Below are 19,618 nucleotides of genomic sequence, written 5' to 3'. Positions count from 1 at the left end.
CATTCCCACAGGCTGCGAGGTTGAACTCGGAATGGCCTCCGACGCTCTCCGCCTTACGCGAAGTAGCTTTTCCACAATACACCCTCCAGGTCTTCCAACTGCTCTGATGTGAAATACTACCCAACGTTAGCAATCTAGTGAATCCACAGTCCCCGCCACCTCGTCTTGATGGGCCAAGAGAAACTTACCTTTTGATCCACAGTCCAGCTGTCCTGCCTCGTCTTCTTGAACTCACTCAGAATCGTCTTGGTTGCCTTGCCCACCACTCCAGGGTCGCCAGCAGCTCTCCTCGCCAGGTTTGCCAACACCTCGGGCATCCACTCCGGTGGCGGAGTCGCATAGGGGAAGGCCTCGATCAAGGCACCCAATCCTAGGACTGCTGCATGCCTCCTTGTGATTTGCTTGTGCACATCCACCGGCGTCTCTGTGCCAGGGACCTGGCGTCCACGCTTGGGCATTGGGTTGTGCCGCAGCTCATCCTCGAAACGAGTCTTGAGGTGTGCAATCATCGGGTCACGAATACGTCGAGGCGAGCATCGGATCATGCCCGCTAGTGTAGTGGAGGCGCAGGAGCGCACCTCCAGCTGCGAGTCGCCCAACATGTCCGACACGGCGTTGAAAAGGAGGTCTCGCTGGGCACTCCGGGTCAGGAAAATCCGCCTAAAGTAGATCACCTGCATGTTGACCAGCGCCCGCAAGCGTTGATGCCAGCTGGCAGCCGTCTTGCCGATCCGGACCAGCGCCTCGATGAACTGAGCATCCTCCCCGTCTCGGAACGGAATGTTGGGAAGGTGGCGGTATACGTGGTACGCAAGCCTCATCAGCTCGGGGTCCTCCTTGACGTCCATCATGTGCAAAAGCTCTTCCATGAACGGCGTTGGGAAGAAAGGCACAAGTTGGATACATTCATGTGACGACAAGGTGCAGTCGAGCCACATGAGCACCGTCTTGGAGCCCGAAGTATACGAACTAGGGGTCTGCTGGCCAGGGGTTCGCTCGTGGCGCCACTTTTCTAACCTACCAAACACTTCCTTGATGGTGGAGGAGAACTCCTCAGTAGGGCGGTAAGGCCGAATGCCAATGGATGAGTCTGCCTTGTTCTCGTCTAAAAGTGTGCTCACATTCTCAAACGACTCATGGTACCGAGTCTTGTAGATCACCGACAAGACACGGCCGATCGCCTCGCGGACTGCCTTGTACGGGTGATCGATATGCGCCAAGAAGTCGTCGAGAATCGGTGCCTCGTGCTGGAAGTGCCAGCCACCGTCGGCAACGATGAATTCGAGCAACTGGACCTTCGATGACTCCTTGAAGGCGGCGTTGGACGTCATGTCCAGGCGGAACGACCGCAAAACGTCCACGATTTCGTGCGACCGGCGAGGATCCTTCGAGTCCAAGATCAAATGGAGACATGTCAACCAATACTGCAAGTTCTCAGGAGTCAAGTCATCCGCGAAGATCTTGAGCAAGAATGGGGCGGCAAATTCCCAAACTCGGTTGCGGATCTCTGGGGGATCATCACTGGAGCCTGCAAGCAGGGCACCCAGGATCTCTGACGTGGCTCGGTGCTGGTGCTTGTCGTTACCATCACCATACACCTCCGTGGTCAGCTCCTTGATATCCCCCATAGTCACTGCGGTCTTGCCATAGTGCATCAGGTCAAAGACGTGCATGAGTAAGTAAACGTTGCTCATGCGAAACCTGTCTGTCGAGGAATCCCGCGGCTCTTGTTTGAGGTAGTCAAAGCAATTGGAGAACCATTCACGAGTCACAGTCTTGCCGATCTGCTCCCTGACGGCACTCTCAACTTCGTCATAGGCATCAAATGGAAGAGGCTTGGCACGGAACGCTGTAAACTTCTTTCCCCAGACTAACCAGCCAGGATGGTCTGAGTCAACCATGTATTCCGCGTTGTCGGGTTGCTTGAAGGATTCAAGGAAGCGTTGAGTAAATGCAGCATCACCCTTCTCGACAGGGATGGCCACTCTGTTTCTGTCGCCAATTTCCTTTTCAAGAAGATAGTTGCGGTACTCGTGGCCATAGACCGCACGCATGTCGATTGCAGTGAAAACCGAGGTAAACGCATTGAGATAATAGCCTCTCAGGCCAGGGTGAGGGTCATTTGTGCCGTGGGCAACGAGGTCAACGAACTCGGCGGGGGCTACACCAACAAATCGCAGACACAAGTTCGTAGCGAAGATAGCGCAGCGTGTAGCAATTTTCCAGTGTGCACCCTTAGCCAGTCGTGTAAGCTCCAGGCCGAGGTTGGCCTTGGAATCCTCCACTCTACTTCGGCGTTGAAGGATGAACTGATGGCGAGAATCAATTGCAGTGGAGACTTCCTCTGCTGGCTTAATCGTGCTCACGACAGTATCATCCACGATGATCATCCGTTCAAAGGGCTTCCCGAAATCAATCAGCGTGTATAGCGCAGAGGAGCCCAGATTTTGAATGGACGGCTTGTCGATACCAGCCGTCTTAATGTACAGTCGCATGGCCTCGGGAGCAAAGCGCCAGTCCTTGAGCATAGTCTTGATCAGAGATGTGAAAAGCAAGGTATACATTCCACCCTTGATCCGATCATGATCATTGGTCTCAATGGCGTGTCGCCACTTTGCCAGGATAACTGGAATCACCAAGGGTTTGCCTCCGATAAGTGCCTTCAGCGACGAGTCCTGAGCGCTCTGTGCCACTCGCCGAACATCAGCGTACAGTGACAGGCAGGACTCGGCGAGGTCGAGCAAAAGTTGTTTGTCCAACTCGCTCTTCTGCCTTGCAGACGCATTGTGTTTGCGGCGCAGGAGCTGGTATGCTTCGGCTCTCTTGATAAGCAAAGGGCGAGGGTACACCTTTCTTAGACCCTTGATCTTAAAAGCGGAGATGTCTGCCTTATACAGTCTCAAGTGCCTTTCAAGGGGGTGGGCTGAACGTTCAATACCGACATCGGTGATCCAAGTGCGGTAAGCGGCATACAGCGCAGTGAAGCAGTTCACATCATCCTCCTGGTTCGCATTGAGGAAGGAATGTGTCTTGGTGAGGAGATGGCCCAACTCATCCCGAAGATCATGGATCTTGCCGTAGGCGGGATCACTGGATTTGAGCACATATCCTGCCTTGTAGCGAAACTGGGGTCGGAGCTCCTCGTCCTCAGCAACCTCGGCAAGAGGGTCCTCTTCCTCATCAATCATCATCTCGTCATCGTCACCGACATCATACTCCTCGGCTGTGACACCATTGGTGACCCCCGCGGCACGCTCTGGGTCGAACATGGTTGCCATTCCAGACGTGACCAGGCGGATCTGCTGCATAAGCCTGGAAACCTCGTCGGACCAGACCTTATTCTTTCCCTTTCTGCTCACTGGCGGGTTGTCGCTCATCAAAAGCTCTAGCTGCTCCTTCGCCGAGCTAGTCTGCGATGCGAAGAGCTCAACAGCAAAATCAATCTCAGCAGGGGAGGGCTGATGCCACCGGATGGTGAGATCGGCTGGCGCCGTAGTCTTGCCCCAGTCATCAACATCGATACCACGCTTGACAACATCGGGCTCGTACAGTGCGTGGTCGATTGGGTATGTATGAGTCAAGTTCAGGAGAAGATGGTGGATGAAGTTGGAGATAAGAATGGTTGGCAGGCCGCGGCACTTCTCTTGCATGTACCGTGCGATTCCCAGTAGTTCTTCCTTGTACTTGAGCACCTCGCTTCCAACGTGGACAACTGCCATTGCTAGCATGCTGACATACCACACAAGGGCACGGTCTCGGGGTAGGTAATCTGTCCCACTGCTTCGATCAGAAGCGGCGTTGTTGAAGTCAATTTCGTTTCGAATGTTGACAACTAGCATGGGGATGAAAACCTTCAAAGTCTTCTCGGGGTTGACTTTGCACAGAGCGTTGAGAATCCAGGCCATCGCATCCCGAGCCTGGTGGACGACATGGCTCGAAACAAAAGACGCAACCTTGTCTAGGGCCATGTCAAAGAGCTCTGGCGACAAGGACGCGAACAGCGGCGACAATGCCGCAGGCAGGGCATTGATGACATTATCTTCGGGAGTACCTCCTCGGACCTGATTGGCGTCCGGCAGGTTTTCCAAGAGGGTGAACACCTTACCCAGGAGGGTTAAGATGAACTCTCCAAACCCGGTTGTCGAGGATCTCAAAATGTTGGCCTCATCCTCGTCACTCAGCTCGTTATTGTAGTCGATCTTGACATTCTGACCATCCCGCTCCATGCGGTCCATTTCACCCTGAACCCACTGCATGGCTAGCGTTGTGTCGTGGATATGGCTACCTTCCTTGCTCAACGTCACCATAGGAATGCTGAAGGCGACACTCTGGATAAAGTTGAGAGTGTACTGTGTCTTGTTAAGATCATTGGCATCGATACCCGGCAGGGCAAGAGCCAAGAGAGCCGTGATGTGACAGCGGTATCCCTTGAGCTTGGACATGACGTTGGCGATCATCTGAAGTCCATTCAGACTAGAGGTAGTTCTGTGGACTTCGACCAAGCCCTGAAGGCTTGGGTAAAAGCGCTGCAAAGCGCCGGGCAGAACCAAATCAGGTTCGAGATAGGCAAGTCCCTGCAGTGCGCTATAGTAGTAGTACGATACCCTAGTGCTCTTTGAGAACAAGCCCATAAATGTAACTTCCTTCAACGACGACACAAATCGCTTCTTGAGTTCGTCGTTGATCCTCCGCTCCTGGGGGGTGTCGAGCTCACCACTCTGCTCGCGGTTCCATCGCGAGACAAATGCCTCGGTTAGGTACAGCGTAAGCTGTCCCAGCATAGTGGTCCACGCGCCTTGATTGGAGGGGTGGAAGAAGGTGTCAATAGATTCCATGAATCCTTCCAGGCTGGACATAATAGAGTCTTCCTCGCCCAATGTGGCGGGGGAGAGGGAGCTTACGATCAAACGAGCAACCATATACGCCACAGGGTACTTCTTTTTATCTTTCTCCACGTAGACACCAGCCCCTGAAAGATAATCGAGGGGGGTGTAGGGGGAATTCGCTTGACCAACGGGGATCTGGGTCAATCGCAGAATGGCCGTGAAGATCAGATCGGACTGGTCCTTGGTAAATATTCCATGGGCGGCAAACGGAACGTAAGAACAATGCATGTGGTCTCTGGCCATGCGGGAAAAGAGGTCGATAAAAAAGACATCGAATGCTTTAGAGCGGTTGATAATCGACCAAAGGTGGAAGAGGGTAGGAAAGAAATCGTTTGGCTGTGACTGGTGCTTGTGCACGGGTGCTGGATGGCTGGGCAGCAACGAATTGAGAATACCCACGACGATGAAGGCATTTGGCAACTCATTCACGCTGAAAAAGGGCAAGAACTCTTCCAGCATCGCCCGACGATCGGCGGGATCAAAATATATATGGGCGTGGGTGCACAGCTTTAGGAGCTGCTTCGTCGATCGTCTTCGGTTGCTCTGGTGGGCGGGGACCTCAGAAGGCAGGACCCAGGCCTTGATTTCGTTCCAGAGCGGGCGCCAGTCGAGCGTGAGGTCCTCGCCGGGCTTGAGGTAGTGGTTTTTCCTGCAAATATCAGTCAATATCAAGTGGTATGGTGTGGGAAAGGCCAGCGGGCGCACCTCGTCAGGGTCAACACCATACGCAAGAATCGGTCTGCAGCGGTGGCATCCAGGCCTGGGGCGAGGGCGAGGGAGTAGTAAAGCTTAGCGAGCTTCGCCCTAAGCTCCCTCGTCATCTCAAACTTGAGATTGAGCCATCCTTGCAGCTCTCGGGTCCAATGGAGGGCACCGGGAGAGAAGTCTTCGGCCTTGATGGCGATGTAGAGCTGCTTCAGAATCCCCTGCAGGGCAGCATCACGCTGAGCTTCCTCCTCGACCTGGAAAGGGAGCTGCTGGAAGTAGGCAAAGGTGCGGGGTCGGTAGCGTTTCTTATCGTCTTCGTCGGACTTGGAGCAGGGGATGCCGGGGGAGGTGGCTCGGGAGATGGGCTCGTATGGCATAAAGTTGGCGAGCAGGTGGGATGCCGCCGCCGCCGGCAGGGCGGCGTGCGAACCCGAGGGACGAGGGCCAATGTTCTCGTCCATGGCGGCGCGCGGTCGGAGGAGTAAAGGGAGTGTTGTCGTCGCAAGGCCCGTCCGGCTGGAGATCAGCGGACTGCCGAAGCTTTGTTGGGTCTGGCGGGAAACGGACGAGAGCGGCTGCTCTGCGCAGCTCTCGGGGTCAGCTCAGCTCAGCAGAGCTTGAGGCGGGAGGGGGAAATTATGTCACAGGGAGAGGCACGCTGGGTTCCCATGAGGATACAATAGCGGATGATGTTGCGCGACGAAATCCGGTGGTAATGACGATGCTGGGAGGGTTGGGAGGTGGAGGTTGGAGGGGAGAAGGGGAGAGTGGAGGATGAGCGGGTGATGAGGCGGAACACAATGGAAAGGCGACGTCGCGCAGCGTAGGTGATGATGCCAGCAACAGCAGCCTGGATTTCTGGGGGGTCCCGAGCGAGCCAGGAACGCCCCCAAAAGCCCCAACGACGTATGGACGCAGCGCGGCAGTAGCCCGCCCCTTGGCAACCTAGGTGCCCCGAGGCCACTGGCGGCGGAGCTTGTGCTTGCTGTGGGCGCCGGACTTTAGTGGGCTAGTGGCGGGACCCCGCCTGTGTTCTGGGGGGCTATCAGAAGCTCAGGTGGGGGATTATGTACAAAGGTACAGAGTTTATGCCTAGAATCACGCGTAGGTCCAGGTATATAGTACTTCTGCCCATGCATGGCTCCATGAGCCAACAACTCCCGCCGACCACCTTACCTATGCCAACTCCATACCGGAGAGCAACTCCACTCATGGCTCGCAATAAATTTGCCCGTAAATGGAAACTCTCATTGATCACCCGTCTTCCATCATTTCTGTCCATCGAACAAAGGGACACAATTCTTCCACCGTTGCCAAGAAAGCACCGCAGAATCCTTCCATATCAAACTCCGTCAGCGTGACCATGTTGTTACAAGTGTTGCAGCTCTTGCAGCTCTTGATTCTCGATCCTTCTCTCGCCCTGCTAGACACCCAATAGTGATCCAGAGCATCTGCCACACGGTCGGGATACCCAAGGATCCATCAGCAAACACGATTTGGGGCTGCCGCCAACAACTCCGTCATCGTCCAATGAGATGGGTAACCGGCAGCGTTTTGCTTCTGCATGCCTACGCAGCTCGGCTGCGGATGTTATCATGCGGAGGAATGACTTTCTATGTAGCCCAATCGCTTCTCAGTCTTGTTTCTTTTGGCGGGCCTTCCCAACGGAGGGGAAGATGATAGGCATCAAAGTGCTGCGTGTTTGTCCTTTCTGGGACACCTGACCATTCCCACAATCAATTTCATCAACACGCAATCCTTTGACTGCCTGTCCGGTGTGCTTCGTACTTCATACCTCGTACTTTGTACACAGTCATACGCATTCACCATCAGTTTGTTGCCGTCTGCGCGTCTCCGTCACTGCCTGCAGCTTACCGCAGCCGAGTCGGGCAAATACCCTGACCAACGAAAATCAGCCGGTCCTTCATTTCGGGGGTATCGCACAGGGTTATTGAGTTTAAATGCGCTTATCCGCCGTTCGTGCCCAGCTTTGGAAGCAGGCCATTCTCTCCCGGCCCATGTCGGCCGTCTATGACGTCCTGTTGCTGTCACCTCACTCCGCCACGCTTTGCCTTCGGATCCGGTCTCCACCTGTGGCCGCACTCTCGGGGAAGCCATGAGCCCCACCATAGACATCCCCTCCGTCTCCGATCCGGAGTCTCATCACCTCCGACCTTGGCAGCGCATCCGGTAGTAGCAGCGGGTTCACGATCAAGTCACGAAGGTATGAAAAGTCAGCTGATGGGGGGCTCTTGTAAGCCCGAGTGAATTATTGGTACAGCCACCTCTGCTAGGTGTCCTAATATTCTAACTTATAAAATGGTTCATCCGTTTGCGCCTGTGAAACACTCTTCCTGCGGAAGATCTTGTTCGTTATTTGTCGGATGCTCATGCGTCGCGACTGAGTTCTGTCAACCTTCTCGGCCTTTTCAGCTTCATAATAAATAGTCTCTAGTGGTGGTCGTCCTTCCTCGCTCGCTCGAGGTGCGACAAATCGTCTCACAAATCCAGCGCTAGACGACATCGATCTCCGGCGCCCCGGGATCTCCTGGATTGGCTGATCTCGGATATGGGGCACCGGGCTTGCTGTCGGCTGCGGCAAACTCGGTTGGGGGGTGGGTGATGGGAACCCACTCCGAACGGGAAAGGTTTGCGCTCGTGGCGGATACGCGTTGCTAGTCCGCCGTTGTAATGTTGCTGGTGGTGGGCGAGTATTTGCCATCGCTGGCCAACCTTCCTGTCGGAGGTTGATCCACGCTGCTGTCACCACCATTAGAAGCTTGATATCTTCTGGAACAACTTTGGTTAATCGGCCTTCGGCACTGGTAGCGTTTGTGGCCGTCCAGTCCGGTGCGCCCGTGGGGTCAACAGCCGTGGGCCGCGTCGGTGGGTATCGACCACTCGAAGTTGACATAGTATTGTAGGTATCGAAAACGTCCAGCGCATTCGACATTAGGGTGCCCATGATGGGATGTCTCCGAGTGTCTGGGTGTATCATGCTAAAAGTCCATTTGAACTCAGGCGGCGCAGGACTTGATGGGGGCGAGGCGTTGCTAGTGGCGGCTCGGAAAGTGGGCGCGAGAGCTGGGGCTGCCTTCTTCACCCAGCGTGCCGTGCTAATTCGACCTCGCTCGTCGACACCAATAAATTCATAGGAGCCGTTGGCCATTAGGCTTGCCTCCCAGGTCGATCCATCGTCCATCACGATCTCTGCGGCGTCCTCTCCCATGTGAGGGAGTGGGCCGACGACCGCAATGAGATCTCGTTGGTCCAAGCAATCCTCCGCGTCAAGTGAGCCTGGGGATGCTGGTGCATCATAGTCCTCACTGCGAACGATGAGAAGATCGTTGAGGCCCAGAACAGGCTTAGCGCAGAAGAGGCGAGGGCATCGTTTGGCTAGTCGCGGTACGATGGCAGATCCGACAACCAGGCTTGAGGGGAGAACGTCAAAGGCTGGAGTAGGTCTCTTGTCGGTGAGGTCCTGCAGCTGGAGTAGCAGCCGCGGGCGGACCTGCGATAGCCTGCGTTGCTTTGGTCGTAATCGAGGGGCGGGATGTGCGAGAATGAACTGAGTTGACTTCCGCGGTGCGCGCTTCCGCCTGGTCCTCTTCCTGGTTGAGGATGAGCAGTCGCTGAGATCGCTCAGATCAGAGCAGGCTGCTGACGCTTCGTCCTCGCTCTGCGGGGACTCTACGAGTGGAAGGTCGTCATCGGTCTCGGGCTCGCGAAACCGGACTGAGAGCTCCCTCCGAGGCATGTAGTCAGAGGTTGGCCGTGGACGAGTTGTTCGGGGAGCCACGGGAGCGTGCTCATGGTAGGACACAGGTCGAGGAGTAGGGCCTGACGGTGGAGGAGCCACGGTTGCGGTGGTTCTCGTTTCCGAGTCGGGGGGCTGGCGGAGAGCAGATCGAAGAAATGGCAAGCGTCGAGGCGGTTGCTGAAGAGATGGTCGCGTTGCCGAGTATTCGTGGCCGTGTAGGCTGGCACCGGAGTGAAGGAACATGGTGGCCGGGCCAGTCCTAGATCGATCCCATGCGGCAGGCGCGAAGAGGTCGTTATAACAGAGATGAGGAGGGCTGGCAGTTGAAGCGGGAGCCAGGACTAGGTCGGTTGGATAGTTCGATGTGTGCAAGGTAAGGTCAAGGTCAGGAGAGGTGAGGCAGCTACGAGATTGTATATGTGCGATGGCGGTAGCGGTAGAGAGCCGAGTAGTCGAGTCGAAAGCCGGTCAGACAACCGATCACGTCCAATCTGGCGGGCTGTCGAGCTGGCAGGCTGGGGGTATATGGTCTGACAGACCAGGATATGTGTGATGGGGTGGGACGCAGGGTCGACCAGCAGGCACCAGATAATATCGTCGAGTTGTTGGGGGAGTGAAGACTAGCTGAGGCTGGGACGGTGAGAAGAACCAGGGATGGGTAAGGCGAAATGGGATAGCTTCCAGAGAGTGACCAGAGAGTGACCAGAGTGACCAGGCCAGGGAGTGGTTCAGGGAAGGGCTGATGATGAACGGTCAAGGAAGATGATGAGGAAAGGAAGTGCTCAGCAGGAGCAGGCTATAGCAACAAGTACACAAGAAACAAGGGAGGATGGAGGATGGAGGCGGAAATAGGGACGGCACGGTGCGATTGTGTGGGATGCGACTCGATCGCTGGTGAGTGATGCTGGGTCGCGTGGGAGGCTCGGGCATCCACACGGGGCGGGCCAAAATAGCAGGGTTTTAGGGGCCAGGGCGCCAAGGCGTCAGGGGGGAGGTGCGAGGGTGTGCGCCGTGAGGCGCGAAGGTACAAGTCCAGGGGGAGCTAAATGCGCTGGGGGGGCCCTAAGAGGGACTGGATGGCCTGGAATGGACTGGAGTGGGCAAAAGTCAGCCTCCGACAAAGCGGTCACTGGGAATTCTCGAGGCGCAGGAACATGGGTTAGGGGAAGGGGACGGCCGATGGATGATGGGCAGATCCAGGGGCAGCGGCCGTAAGGCACGGCCAAGCTGGGGTAGGTAGCGACGTATCGACGCATCGGCGCATCGACGCATCGACGTAGCGATCCATATGGATCCCGTCTGCTGCGTCTCTGCGTCTCTGCCCTTGACCGCTCTCCTGCGCTCGCTCCTCGTAGTGGCAGACGCATTCGAGGAGCCATGCCTCGACCCCTCGGCGCGCAATCAGCTAATGAGCTGACCAGACATGGGACAAGGAACATTGCCATTGATGCGGGCTTACGTATGGGTGCGTGTGCAGCCGCTGTGCAGCCGCCGCTGTGTGTGAGAGCGCGAGCGTTTGGTGAGAGGCGATGGGTGAGAATGAGGCGGGCACAGGCACGGTTCGTTAATTTGGCTGGCCTGTCTGACCCAGCGCCACTGTAATTCGCTGGTCTTGCCGCCGCCAGAGAGCATAATGCCAAATTACACAGTAAGCAACGGCCAGGTTGCAATGAAAAACACGGCCATGATGGGTGGCGGGATGGGGGGCGGAGGCGGGCAGAGAGGCTGGAGGAGCTAGGCAGGAAAAAGACCAATACCGTGGAGTACCTTGGGTCCTCGAAGAGGCTGCGCGAAAGCCCCAAAATGAAATGGTGGGTGTGGGTTAGGTGGGTGTGTGTGTGGACGTGTGGATGTGTGGATGATGCTACAATGAGAGTTGTGTGATGAGGCCGTCCTCTTTGGGATTGGGATGTGCCTGTGGTGCGTGCACCCTACCTACTACGTACTGCATTGTCCTACGTATTCGTACTCCGACCTCCAGGTTTATCAGTCAATGTCTCTGGCTTGCTTCTCCCTCTCCTGATGTCTGGCTTGATCTACGGCCCTGATATGATACACTTGGCGTTGCCGATCGTTGTTTTCTTTTTCGTATTTTAGCTCTCTCGTGATGTTTAATTGTGTCTGATTTCTTTTTCCCACCCCCTATCCCGCCTCGAAACCCATCGAAGAAGGCTACGACGTCGAGAGATTCATGGATCCCAGTTTGTCGGGTTTCGGGAAGGGGATGCCCTGTAGTCCAGCGCTGTAGGCACTCAAGGGCAGCACTAGGCACCCAAAATAGGAAAAGGGCATCCTTCCAAGGGGGCCGGGCATCAGGAACCGGGCCCCGACTCAAAGCTTCCACTGATCCACGGCCGACAAGATGGGACGATTCCGTCCCCGTCCAATCTGGATCCGAGCTACGTACCGTAGTGGATGAAAAGTCTCGCCGGAACCAACTAGAAGGGCGGTGCAATCCGCCGTGTTGGTGGCCGACGCCCTTTGCCGTAGTCCTGTGGGACGTGGCTGGCAGCGCGGAACGTGCGTGCTGGGCATCCAATCCGTCCCGAGTCCGCTAAAAGCAACCCGTGGATGTGCCCCATCTGCTGGAAAAGTTCTAAGAATGGGGGGTTGGTTAGCGGTTGGGCTCACGGGTCGGGGGTCGCATGGCCGCAGATCGTTTAGTTATTAGAGAGGTAGCGACGGAGCGAAGCCCCGAGGCCGAGAGCACGCGATCTGGGCCACACGGATCCGTGGAAAAGCGAAATGAGAGTCCGGCGTGGGCGAACGGCCTCCTGCGCCGGATCCTCAGGCCCTCGGACCTTGTGACGTTCCATGAAATTTTCCAGAAATACTCTGGGCATTGAAGGCTGGGGCCTCCACAATCTCCACCGTGTCCAACCGCCGAGTTTACGACGTTCTCCTTCTGGTCCAGCACCGTTTGCCGGTTGCGGACGGAACGGATCGGGATGGTACGCCAACAGCGAGTCTTGGTCTTGGGGGGCTTCTAAAAGGCGGTAGGTATCCAACCACTCAATGACAAAGCATAAGAGTCCTGCAAGCTCTCACCGCGCGCCTGTGCCGTACTCTATGCACGCCGTAGTCGTTGGCGTGAGGTCATTCCTCGAACCATGGTGATCAAACATGTTGAACGACCGCGGGGCACTAACCTCAACGTGAGCGGTCGGAATCCCCCACCACGGGACGCACGATGGTCGACTTTACCAAACGAGCCAAGTCGGGGCACCTACCGCCTGTTTAAGGCAGGTCCCGGCAAGTTGACTGGCGGCGCGGCAGGCGGAAGTGCGAGCAGACAAGCGAGCGGGACGGCGGGACGCCGCCAGGACGCTTAAGAGACGCTTGGGGATGACGGACGTGTGAACGTGGTTGTGGGTTTGTGGATATGAACATGGGGAGCGACATGGGTTGGAAGCACCTACATGGCCGCACATATGTGTATCATGCCAGCTCAGACCGCTTGTCCGCCCGGAGAGGACCGTCCAATTGCTTGATGCCATGACCGCCTCCATGCTTTAAACACTGACATACATACGGCCCGTCTTGTCTGCGTTGTCCCTACTGACCGCTAGGACCAGAGCGCCTTGGCCAATAGATGAGCCCAAACTTCAAAAGTGTTGAGCTCCGAGTGCTTTGTGTGAGCCGGTTCTCGAGACACGACCTTGCTACGGATGGTCGTTCTCGATAGGTAGATTGTCCGGGGTCCCAGGATTCTCGTTGTATGTTCCGTGGAATCTTCCGTGGAACCTGCAAAACTGGCGGGGTTTCTGACGTCGTGCTGCCATGCCCTCGTTCTCCGCCGTTTCGCGTCTCGCCTATCCCCATGGCATCACTAAAAATCGTAAAGTCTCTTCCTCTCGCGCGGGCGCCTCCATCCTGGCATCCACGGCCTTGGGCTATCAAAATCTGCCTCTGAACCATTCCTCTTGTGGGATTTTCCAACCAATGGTTGAAATTCCAACCCTTCCGGCACATCCATGTGGGTTCAGAGTCCCGAATCAATACCGCGCATGAGTGCCTGCATCTGCCGGATGTTAGTCAACCTAGGCCACTTGGGTCACTCGTCAAGAGCCGCAACGTAGATCTCTAGCCTCGGAGTTCTTCATTTGCCGGTCGCCGCCTCCCAGTCGGCGTCTTTTCCATCCCGCGGCTTAACTTAGCTGTAGGAGTTGTGGCAAGTCTTGATCAGCGGCGCACCTGACACACTCCAGCTCGCGCCTAGTCCTTCCGAGCCTCCCGGATGTCGCATCAGAGGCTGCACGAAGATCACTCGAACAAAACAGCTTCACTCCATCCCATCCGTGGTCATCTGCTCCGTCAGCCCTGTCTCGATATAACATGCAGCCCCCACAGGCATCCGGTCAGCCCGTTTGGGCCGGCTTACTCACACGAAGGTTTCCAACCTGGTGGATGGAGCTGCACTTCGTCACAGGCACGTGGACCTATTCATCACGGGACAGGACGCCATGAAATATTTCAACCACAAACGGACAGTCGAAGTCGCATCGGGTTGCAACAGTACCACCCTCAAGGATGTCTAAGTTCTCATTCAAGTCCACGGCAGCCAGACCCTTGTAACAGATGGTGATTCAAGGTTGCACTGCATTCTGCCTTCTTACTCGAATAGTTTCGAAAGCGAGCGCGCCAAGGAAACAAAAGGAAATATTATAGGGTTGCGCGGAGAAACTGCAAGTGAATATACCCTGGCGTCGATTTTATTCAGAACCCTGGATTACCATATGCGTCTCTCACATGTCAGTCTGGAGTGCATGTCGTCAATCTTGACATGTAGTGTCGCTGCAGCTCCATGGTGGGTTGTCTTTGTGCGGGAGTGCTTAGTCACCAGCTCCGTCCAACGGCCCGGGCCAGCCCACCTCCGGCCTCGAAATCTCCAATTATCCGAGCCAGCTTCGGCGCGAATATCACGACTTCATACGTACGTTGCTTGGGGGCTCTGTAAAGGCGCCACCGATCCCTCCCACCACTCAATCAACCTGCCCCTACTCACGCCAGGCCAATCCGGTCTGGCGCAGGCTCCGACGGCTTGAGACCGCTCAGCCTGTCATGTTCAACCATCCGCCTAGTCAATATACATCCATCTTGAATCCTCGTTGCGACGGCTGCCGCCAACATGCGTCGCTCAATGTTCATCGCCGCAGAAAACTCGCGCCACCGAATTGCCGCGATCGCACTCTACCGTGCTCTCCTCAAAACCGGCAAAAAGATTGCGATTCCTCAAAACCTGCAGCCTTCGGGTCCAGTCCATCCCATCGTTCATCTGATCAGGAAACGGGTCCGCAAGAACAAAAGCTATACCAGTCTTCGGCTTCTATACGCCGCAATGGCCGCTGGTTACAAGGTAAGGCCCGCCATTGGATACTTACCAGACTCTTGCTGACTTTGATCACCTCAGTTTCTCACAATGTTCACGAAAGCCCAAAATCCCAACTCCTCTGAATACACCATGATCATCGACCACTTGCGCAAACGCGCAGAAGAAGCCGCACTATCTCGCTCAAAGCTCCCACCCCGGAAGAAACACAAGGCTTGGGAAAAGAGTCCTCCACTTCTCACCAAGATCTCCAAGCCCAACGAGCCCCCGAAGTATATATCAACAGTCCGGCCACGGCCCAAGTCGACGTTCAACGGTGAGAGGAAAGTACCCGTCTTTACGGGCACATCCGAAGGCCTGCCATTCCTCCGAACCCAAAAGCCCCAACCGCGCCTCCTATCCAAGAGCATAGATAAGAAACAGCAAGTACTGCTAGGGAAGATCTACAATATCGTCGACATCGACGAAAAGCACATGCCAGCTGCGGAACAAGAAGACAATTGGGACAAGTTGATGCGAAAGGAATTGAGAGCGGCGGGGCTGAAGGAAGAGGGATCTCTAGAAGGTCCATTTAGCACATACCAACGGAGTCAGGCATTGGCAAAGCTTTGGTATGTGGCCCAGATCGACACGACGTGGAATGACTGGATCGCGCGTGGACGTGCATTAAGCCAGATTGTCGAGGACGAGAAGACCCTAGCAGGGAGGGAGAAACGAATTGCGGACGGAACGCAGGGGCGTACTGAAGGCGTCCAAAGCGGCGGTGGCGTACCCGATCCGATCACAGCAAAGATGGTTCGAGATAAGCTTAACGCCCAAGCACCAATCCCCGTGACAGACCCGTTTCTGGGTCCAAGTTGGCAGGCAGTGGTGAAGCGCGACGAAAATCGGCTTCTGGCACGCAGTGCTCGTGATCCCAGGGCAAAGACTGAACCTGGCGGCGAGCCAAGGCAAAGGAGAGGCAATGCCCAGACGAACGACTCAAAGCAAAACCTATCCAACGACGACCTCGATCTCGACTCGGTGATGGATGCCTTCGAAACTCTCACGTTGAAGAGAAAGGTCTTTTAGACACTGTAGCAAGTATTGTATTAACATATACCCAAATCATCACGGATGGAGTCGGTTACGAATAAATAGTTCACGGGACAATGATATAAACTGGGTACGGTGACCCCTGATATTCATGCTTTTCTTTTTGGCCACTGGCGCTATGCAAAAAATACAAATGGTATATCCAAATTCCCCAAACTCAACACAGACCAAAAATACATATTGTCGTATTATCATTCAGACGAGGCATATGAATCGGACAGCCTCTCCATGGCTCAAATTGATTCCATCATCTCTGCATCACTTCAACCCGCTGACTGGACTGGTTCGACTGGTGTGACTGATGGGATTGGTGCGATCTGTTAGAAAAGGCCCGAGGTCTCACCATCACCCGCGGATCTTTGACCTTCTTGCCGTCATTGGCCACCTCTGCCCAGCTCTTCAAGAGTGCGGGCACGCGTCTTGAGTCTCCATTTTCGCTAACGAGATCCGATCTGAGCGTCCTTGGCGAAGACACGGTGGATAGGGGCATCGACAGGGTAGGGCTGCTCGGTTCAGACGGCAGAGAAGCTTGTTCAGGTGTAGATACCCGTTCAGTTGGTGGGGCAGGCCTCTCCGCAAGTTGACCCCACTGTGGCAGCTTGCTCTCGTCCAAGGGGATGGAGTTGCGACCAACTACCGGGCTGCTCTGGGCGGGGGTTGGTATTGTCTCGAAGCTCTGGCGGGAGAAGATTGACGATGCCATGCTGCTGTCGGTCAAGCTCTGGTCACGGTTGAGGTTGGGTGTCTCGCTCCGGCCGGGAGTCACGGGCAATGGGAGTTTGGAGCCCGAACCGCGAGAACGGAGTTGGTACCCGACGAGGTTGGAGAAGCTCGGGGAGCGAGAGCTTGGTCTGTCGATCGGTCCACGGGGGGTTGTAGGATCGCCGAGGGGTCGCGGGGCGAATATTTGGGGCTGTGCCAACGGTGATCGCGCATCAATCGAAAATCGGTGAACCGAACGGGACGACGGCTGAAGAGGCGGTCTCGAGGCCGGTGTAGTGGGTGTCGACCGTGTCTTCGATAGCCCGAGACCGGTGCTCGATAGGGGAGACCCAGCACCGCCGCTCCGGTTCGCTCTCGGCAGGGGCCGGGCCGGGCCGCGTCCAGAGCTTTTCTTGTGGTCCGCATTTTCGGACTCGAGCTTCCGGCACTTCTCCTCAGCTTCCTTCAGCTTGGCTTGCAGCACCGAGATGGTGTGCTCGTGCGCCTTCCGCTCATGCTCGAGACGTAGCTCATACGTCTTGTCTCTCCCCTCCAATTCATCGATTCTCTTCTTCTGACGTTCATTCTCCTGCCGAAGGCTGTCCAATGCCGTGAATTTCCTATCCCACTTATTTTCGACCCAGGATATCGGTCGCTTACAGCACTCACCATGATAAATCTGGTGTATACCGCCAAGCATTGATAACTTGTCGTCAATCTTGTCTACCGGAAGCCGGCTCCGTGGGTTTGATGTGATCATTTTAGAAATCAAGTTGACGACTGGTCGAGGCCGCACCGTCTCCTGGCCTTCAAAGGTAAACATAAATGGGGGTGTCACCAGGGCATGGGACGTCATTTTTTCGAGATGTGCTTTCAACTTGTCCTCGCGGTTGCGCAATTGTTCTTCCCGAGTCTGCCTGGACAGGTATTTCAGTGCCTCGTCAAACTCGGCCAGGCGAACATTATATAGCACAGTAGCTATGTTTAGAAACACAAGGCCGAGGGAATAGACATCTGAAAGCTGCATACTGGAGCCGTGGTCGGCGTAGAGCTCTGGAGCCCGCCATCTTTCCGTTCCTGGTAGCCCCTCGGTCGTGGTTTGGTCCTGTCCGCTAACATCTCGCGAGATGCCGAAATCGGCCAGGTAGACGCGGTCGGCTTTCAGGAGGATATTGGAGGGTTTGATGTCGAGGTGGCGGACATCGTTGGAGTGGCAGTGGGCCATGGCACGGGAGACACAGCCGATGACATTGCGGAGGAATTCAAGGGGACACTTGGTGTGGCAGTCAAGGCCCTGGTTCTCGGTGTTCGGTTCTATAGCACTCAAATCCTTGAGGTCGAGGGCATTGAGTCGTTCGATGATGTCTTCGCGATCCCCATCGCCTAGGCGCAGGGACTCGAGGTCCTCCAGCAGAATGCTCAGGTTGCAGACGGCAGCGGGCCAGATGAGGAGGCACAGCTCGTGGGGGCGAGGCGCATAGGTTGCGACGAGCTTGACTACATGGCGATGGTCGAGCTTATTCATGGTCAAGCTCTCCTGGCGCAAGTCCTCAATGGTGAAGCCGCGACGGCGAGTGATGCGCTTGCGGGCGAGGCGCACGGAGCCATACGTGACTTCCTCGACGCGGCCGAAAGCGCCATATCCGAGATCGTCGAGCTTGACAAGTTTGCCATCGAATCGCTTGGCCTCGGGGCCGCTAAACAGGGGTTTATTTCTGTGATATTCTCGTGATTAGAGACTTGTGCTTCGAATCTGGAATACAGAGGCGCAGCATACATGCTCGGCCAATTGTCATCATTGTCCCAGGCACTGATGGTCCGTTGCTCGTCGAGCTCGCGCTCGATCTCCCAGAAGCGGTTGTAGGAATGGGTCGGGTCTGCTTGCCCGACTCTAGTCCATCCTCGGACCCAGTCGCCCATAGCTTGTCACAAAGCCTCGAGGGCCCGCAGGGGTGGGTTGAGCGAGGATGGCGATCCGAGGAAGTGTGCGATAGAATGTGGCAGGAGGGCAGGAGGAGCTGGCGGCGGGGGAGGCTCAAGAACAAGGATCAAGCAAAGGCCAGAGCCATGGCTCAGCGGGGGCGGTTAAACTCAGCAGCGCCGAGAAGAGGGCGACGGCGACGCGAGGAGGATATGCGCGGGAGGTTCGGGAGAGGAGGCGTCGCGGTGGTGGGAGTGGTGTGAAAGATGAAGGATGGCGGAGGGTGAGTTGCAGCGAGGACGTCGTCGGAGAATGAGAATGGGCCACTAACTGCTCAAGTTCCACCACTACGCCAACCCATGTTGTATTTTTTTTTATTTTGCGCGAGCCATTCCCGACACAACTAGTAAAGACGAAGATGTACAGTACGACATGCTCCATGCAGGGTGGCACAAGTGCACAGCCTTCCATGCGCCGAGTCCCGATGTTCCACTGAGGCTGAGCCATGCAGCAGAAACGCACCAGAAGCGCACTCACAGAAGTGCTCGATTGGATTGGAATTGCTGACAGCGCGCACAGTGGTTGGATAGTGGTCGGACAGCGACGGTTAGTGGGTCAAGGTACCTACCGACCTGGCCCACCCATCTTCTGCTTCCCCGCCTCGACCAGTGGCCGATTGTAGCAAAGATGTACAACAAGCGTCTGGACCGTGGTGCACATCGTCGCCACTATCAAAGCAGGCTGGTTGATCTAGGTCGTCTATGAGGTTTTTGCACTACTGCCGCTGCGCAGTCCAGTGCAGTCCAGTGCCCCGGAGCCGGCGAGATCGGGTGCGCCAAGGTGGATATAGAAGGTAAGCCACCATTTACCACCATATTTTAGAGTCGGGTAAGCTAGGATCGAAGTTGTGGAAGAGGCTGCAGTTTGAAGTTCTCCAGTACCCTCCCACACAAGAAAAACGACGTAATTACACGCTAACAAGGCAACGGTAACATCTCATGCCCTTCAGTCTCAGATGGAAGTGATAAATGTCACTTTCCGCACTCAATTCGTCCATTTAGGGTTATCTCAGCTCACTCCCGGGTAGGCACACTGCCGCGATGGTGGGATTAGTCCCATGCGCAGGGCTGCCAGTGCACTGGAGAACATCGTAAGCCACTAAACCAAACCGAGCTTTAAACTTCCAGCGGGCGCCAAGACCTCTCGCCGTCTCCATC

General features: G+C 55.8%; 4 protein-coding genes across 4 annotated transcripts; 1 reads left to right on the top strand and 3 right to left on the bottom strand.

Moving 5' to 3' along the window:
* Nucleotides 1-53: 53 nt before the first annotated feature.
* BGZ61DRAFT_347806 (uncharacterized protein) lies at nucleotides 54-6,055 on the bottom strand (the record flags this gene model as incomplete). The annotated part of the gene is made up of 3 exons (XM_046240010.1): nucleotides 54-116; nucleotides 189-5,535; nucleotides 5,592-6,055. 3 exons carry the CDS (start codon nucleotides 6,053-6,055, stop codon nucleotides 54-56), a joined length of 5,874 nt encoding a protein of 1,957 aa, XP_046107143.1.
* Nucleotides 6,056-7,926: 1,871 nt separating this feature from the next.
* Nucleotides 7,927-9,597, bottom strand: BGZ61DRAFT_276774 (uncharacterized protein; the record flags this gene model as incomplete). Its single annotated transcript, XM_046238411.1, has 1 exon — nucleotides 7,927-9,597. A coding segment is annotated over one exon (1,671 nt), but the record flags the coding sequence as incomplete, so codon positions are not given.
* Nucleotides 9,598-14,226: 4,629 nt separating this feature from the next.
* BGZ61DRAFT_448364 (uncharacterized protein) lies at nucleotides 14,227-15,859 on the top strand. Its single transcript, XM_046245470.1, has 2 exons — nucleotides 14,227-14,710; nucleotides 14,765-15,859. Exons 1-2 carry the CDS (start codon nucleotides 14,483-14,485, stop codon nucleotides 15,752-15,754), a joined length of 1,218 nt encoding a protein of 405 aa, XP_046107141.1. The 5' UTR covers nucleotides 14,227-14,482; the 3' UTR covers nucleotides 15,755-15,859.
* Nucleotides 15,860-18,884, bottom strand: BGZ61DRAFT_448362 (kinase-like domain-containing protein). The gene is made up of 2 exons (XM_046245469.1): nucleotides 18,258-18,884; nucleotides 15,860-18,195 (listed from the first exon to the last, which is right to left on the bottom strand). Exons 1-2 carry the CDS (start codon nucleotides 18,398-18,400, stop codon nucleotides 16,026-16,028), a joined length of 2,313 nt encoding a protein of 770 aa, XP_046107140.1. The 5' UTR covers nucleotides 18,401-18,884; the 3' UTR covers nucleotides 15,860-16,025.
* Nucleotides 18,885-19,618: the final 734 nt, after the last annotated feature.

The sequence above is a fragment of the Ilyonectria robusta genome (genome assembly GCF_021365365.1).
Source record: "Ilyonectria robusta strain PMI_751 chromosome Unknown BGZ61scaffold_6, whole genome shotgun sequence".
In the NCBI taxonomy this organism is placed as follows: Eukaryota; Fungi; Ascomycota; class Sordariomycetes; order Hypocreales; family Nectriaceae; genus Ilyonectria; species Ilyonectria robusta.
The sequence above is the reverse complement of the archived record's forward strand: the minus strand, read 5'-3'. Positions and strand labels throughout refer to the sequence as shown.

Excerpts from the sequence above, each read along its gene's own strand:
- BGZ61DRAFT_448364 (XM_046245470.1), top strand. The coding sequence starts at position 14,483 with ATGCGTCGCTCAATGTTCATCGCCGCAGAAAACTCGCGCCACCGAATT. Across the intron at positions 14,711-14,764 it reads CAATGGCCGCTGGTTACAAG|TTTCTCACAATGTTCACGAA; the intron begins GTAAGGCCCGCC and ends TGATCACCTCAG.
- BGZ61DRAFT_448362 (XM_046245469.1), bottom strand. The coding sequence starts at position 18,400 with ATGGGCGACTGGGTCCGAGGATGGACTAGAGTCGGGCAAGCAGACCCG. Across the intron at positions 18,196-18,257 it reads GATGACAATTGGCCGAGCAT|AAATAAACCCCTGTTTAGCG; the intron begins GTATGCTGCGCC and ends AGAATATCACAG.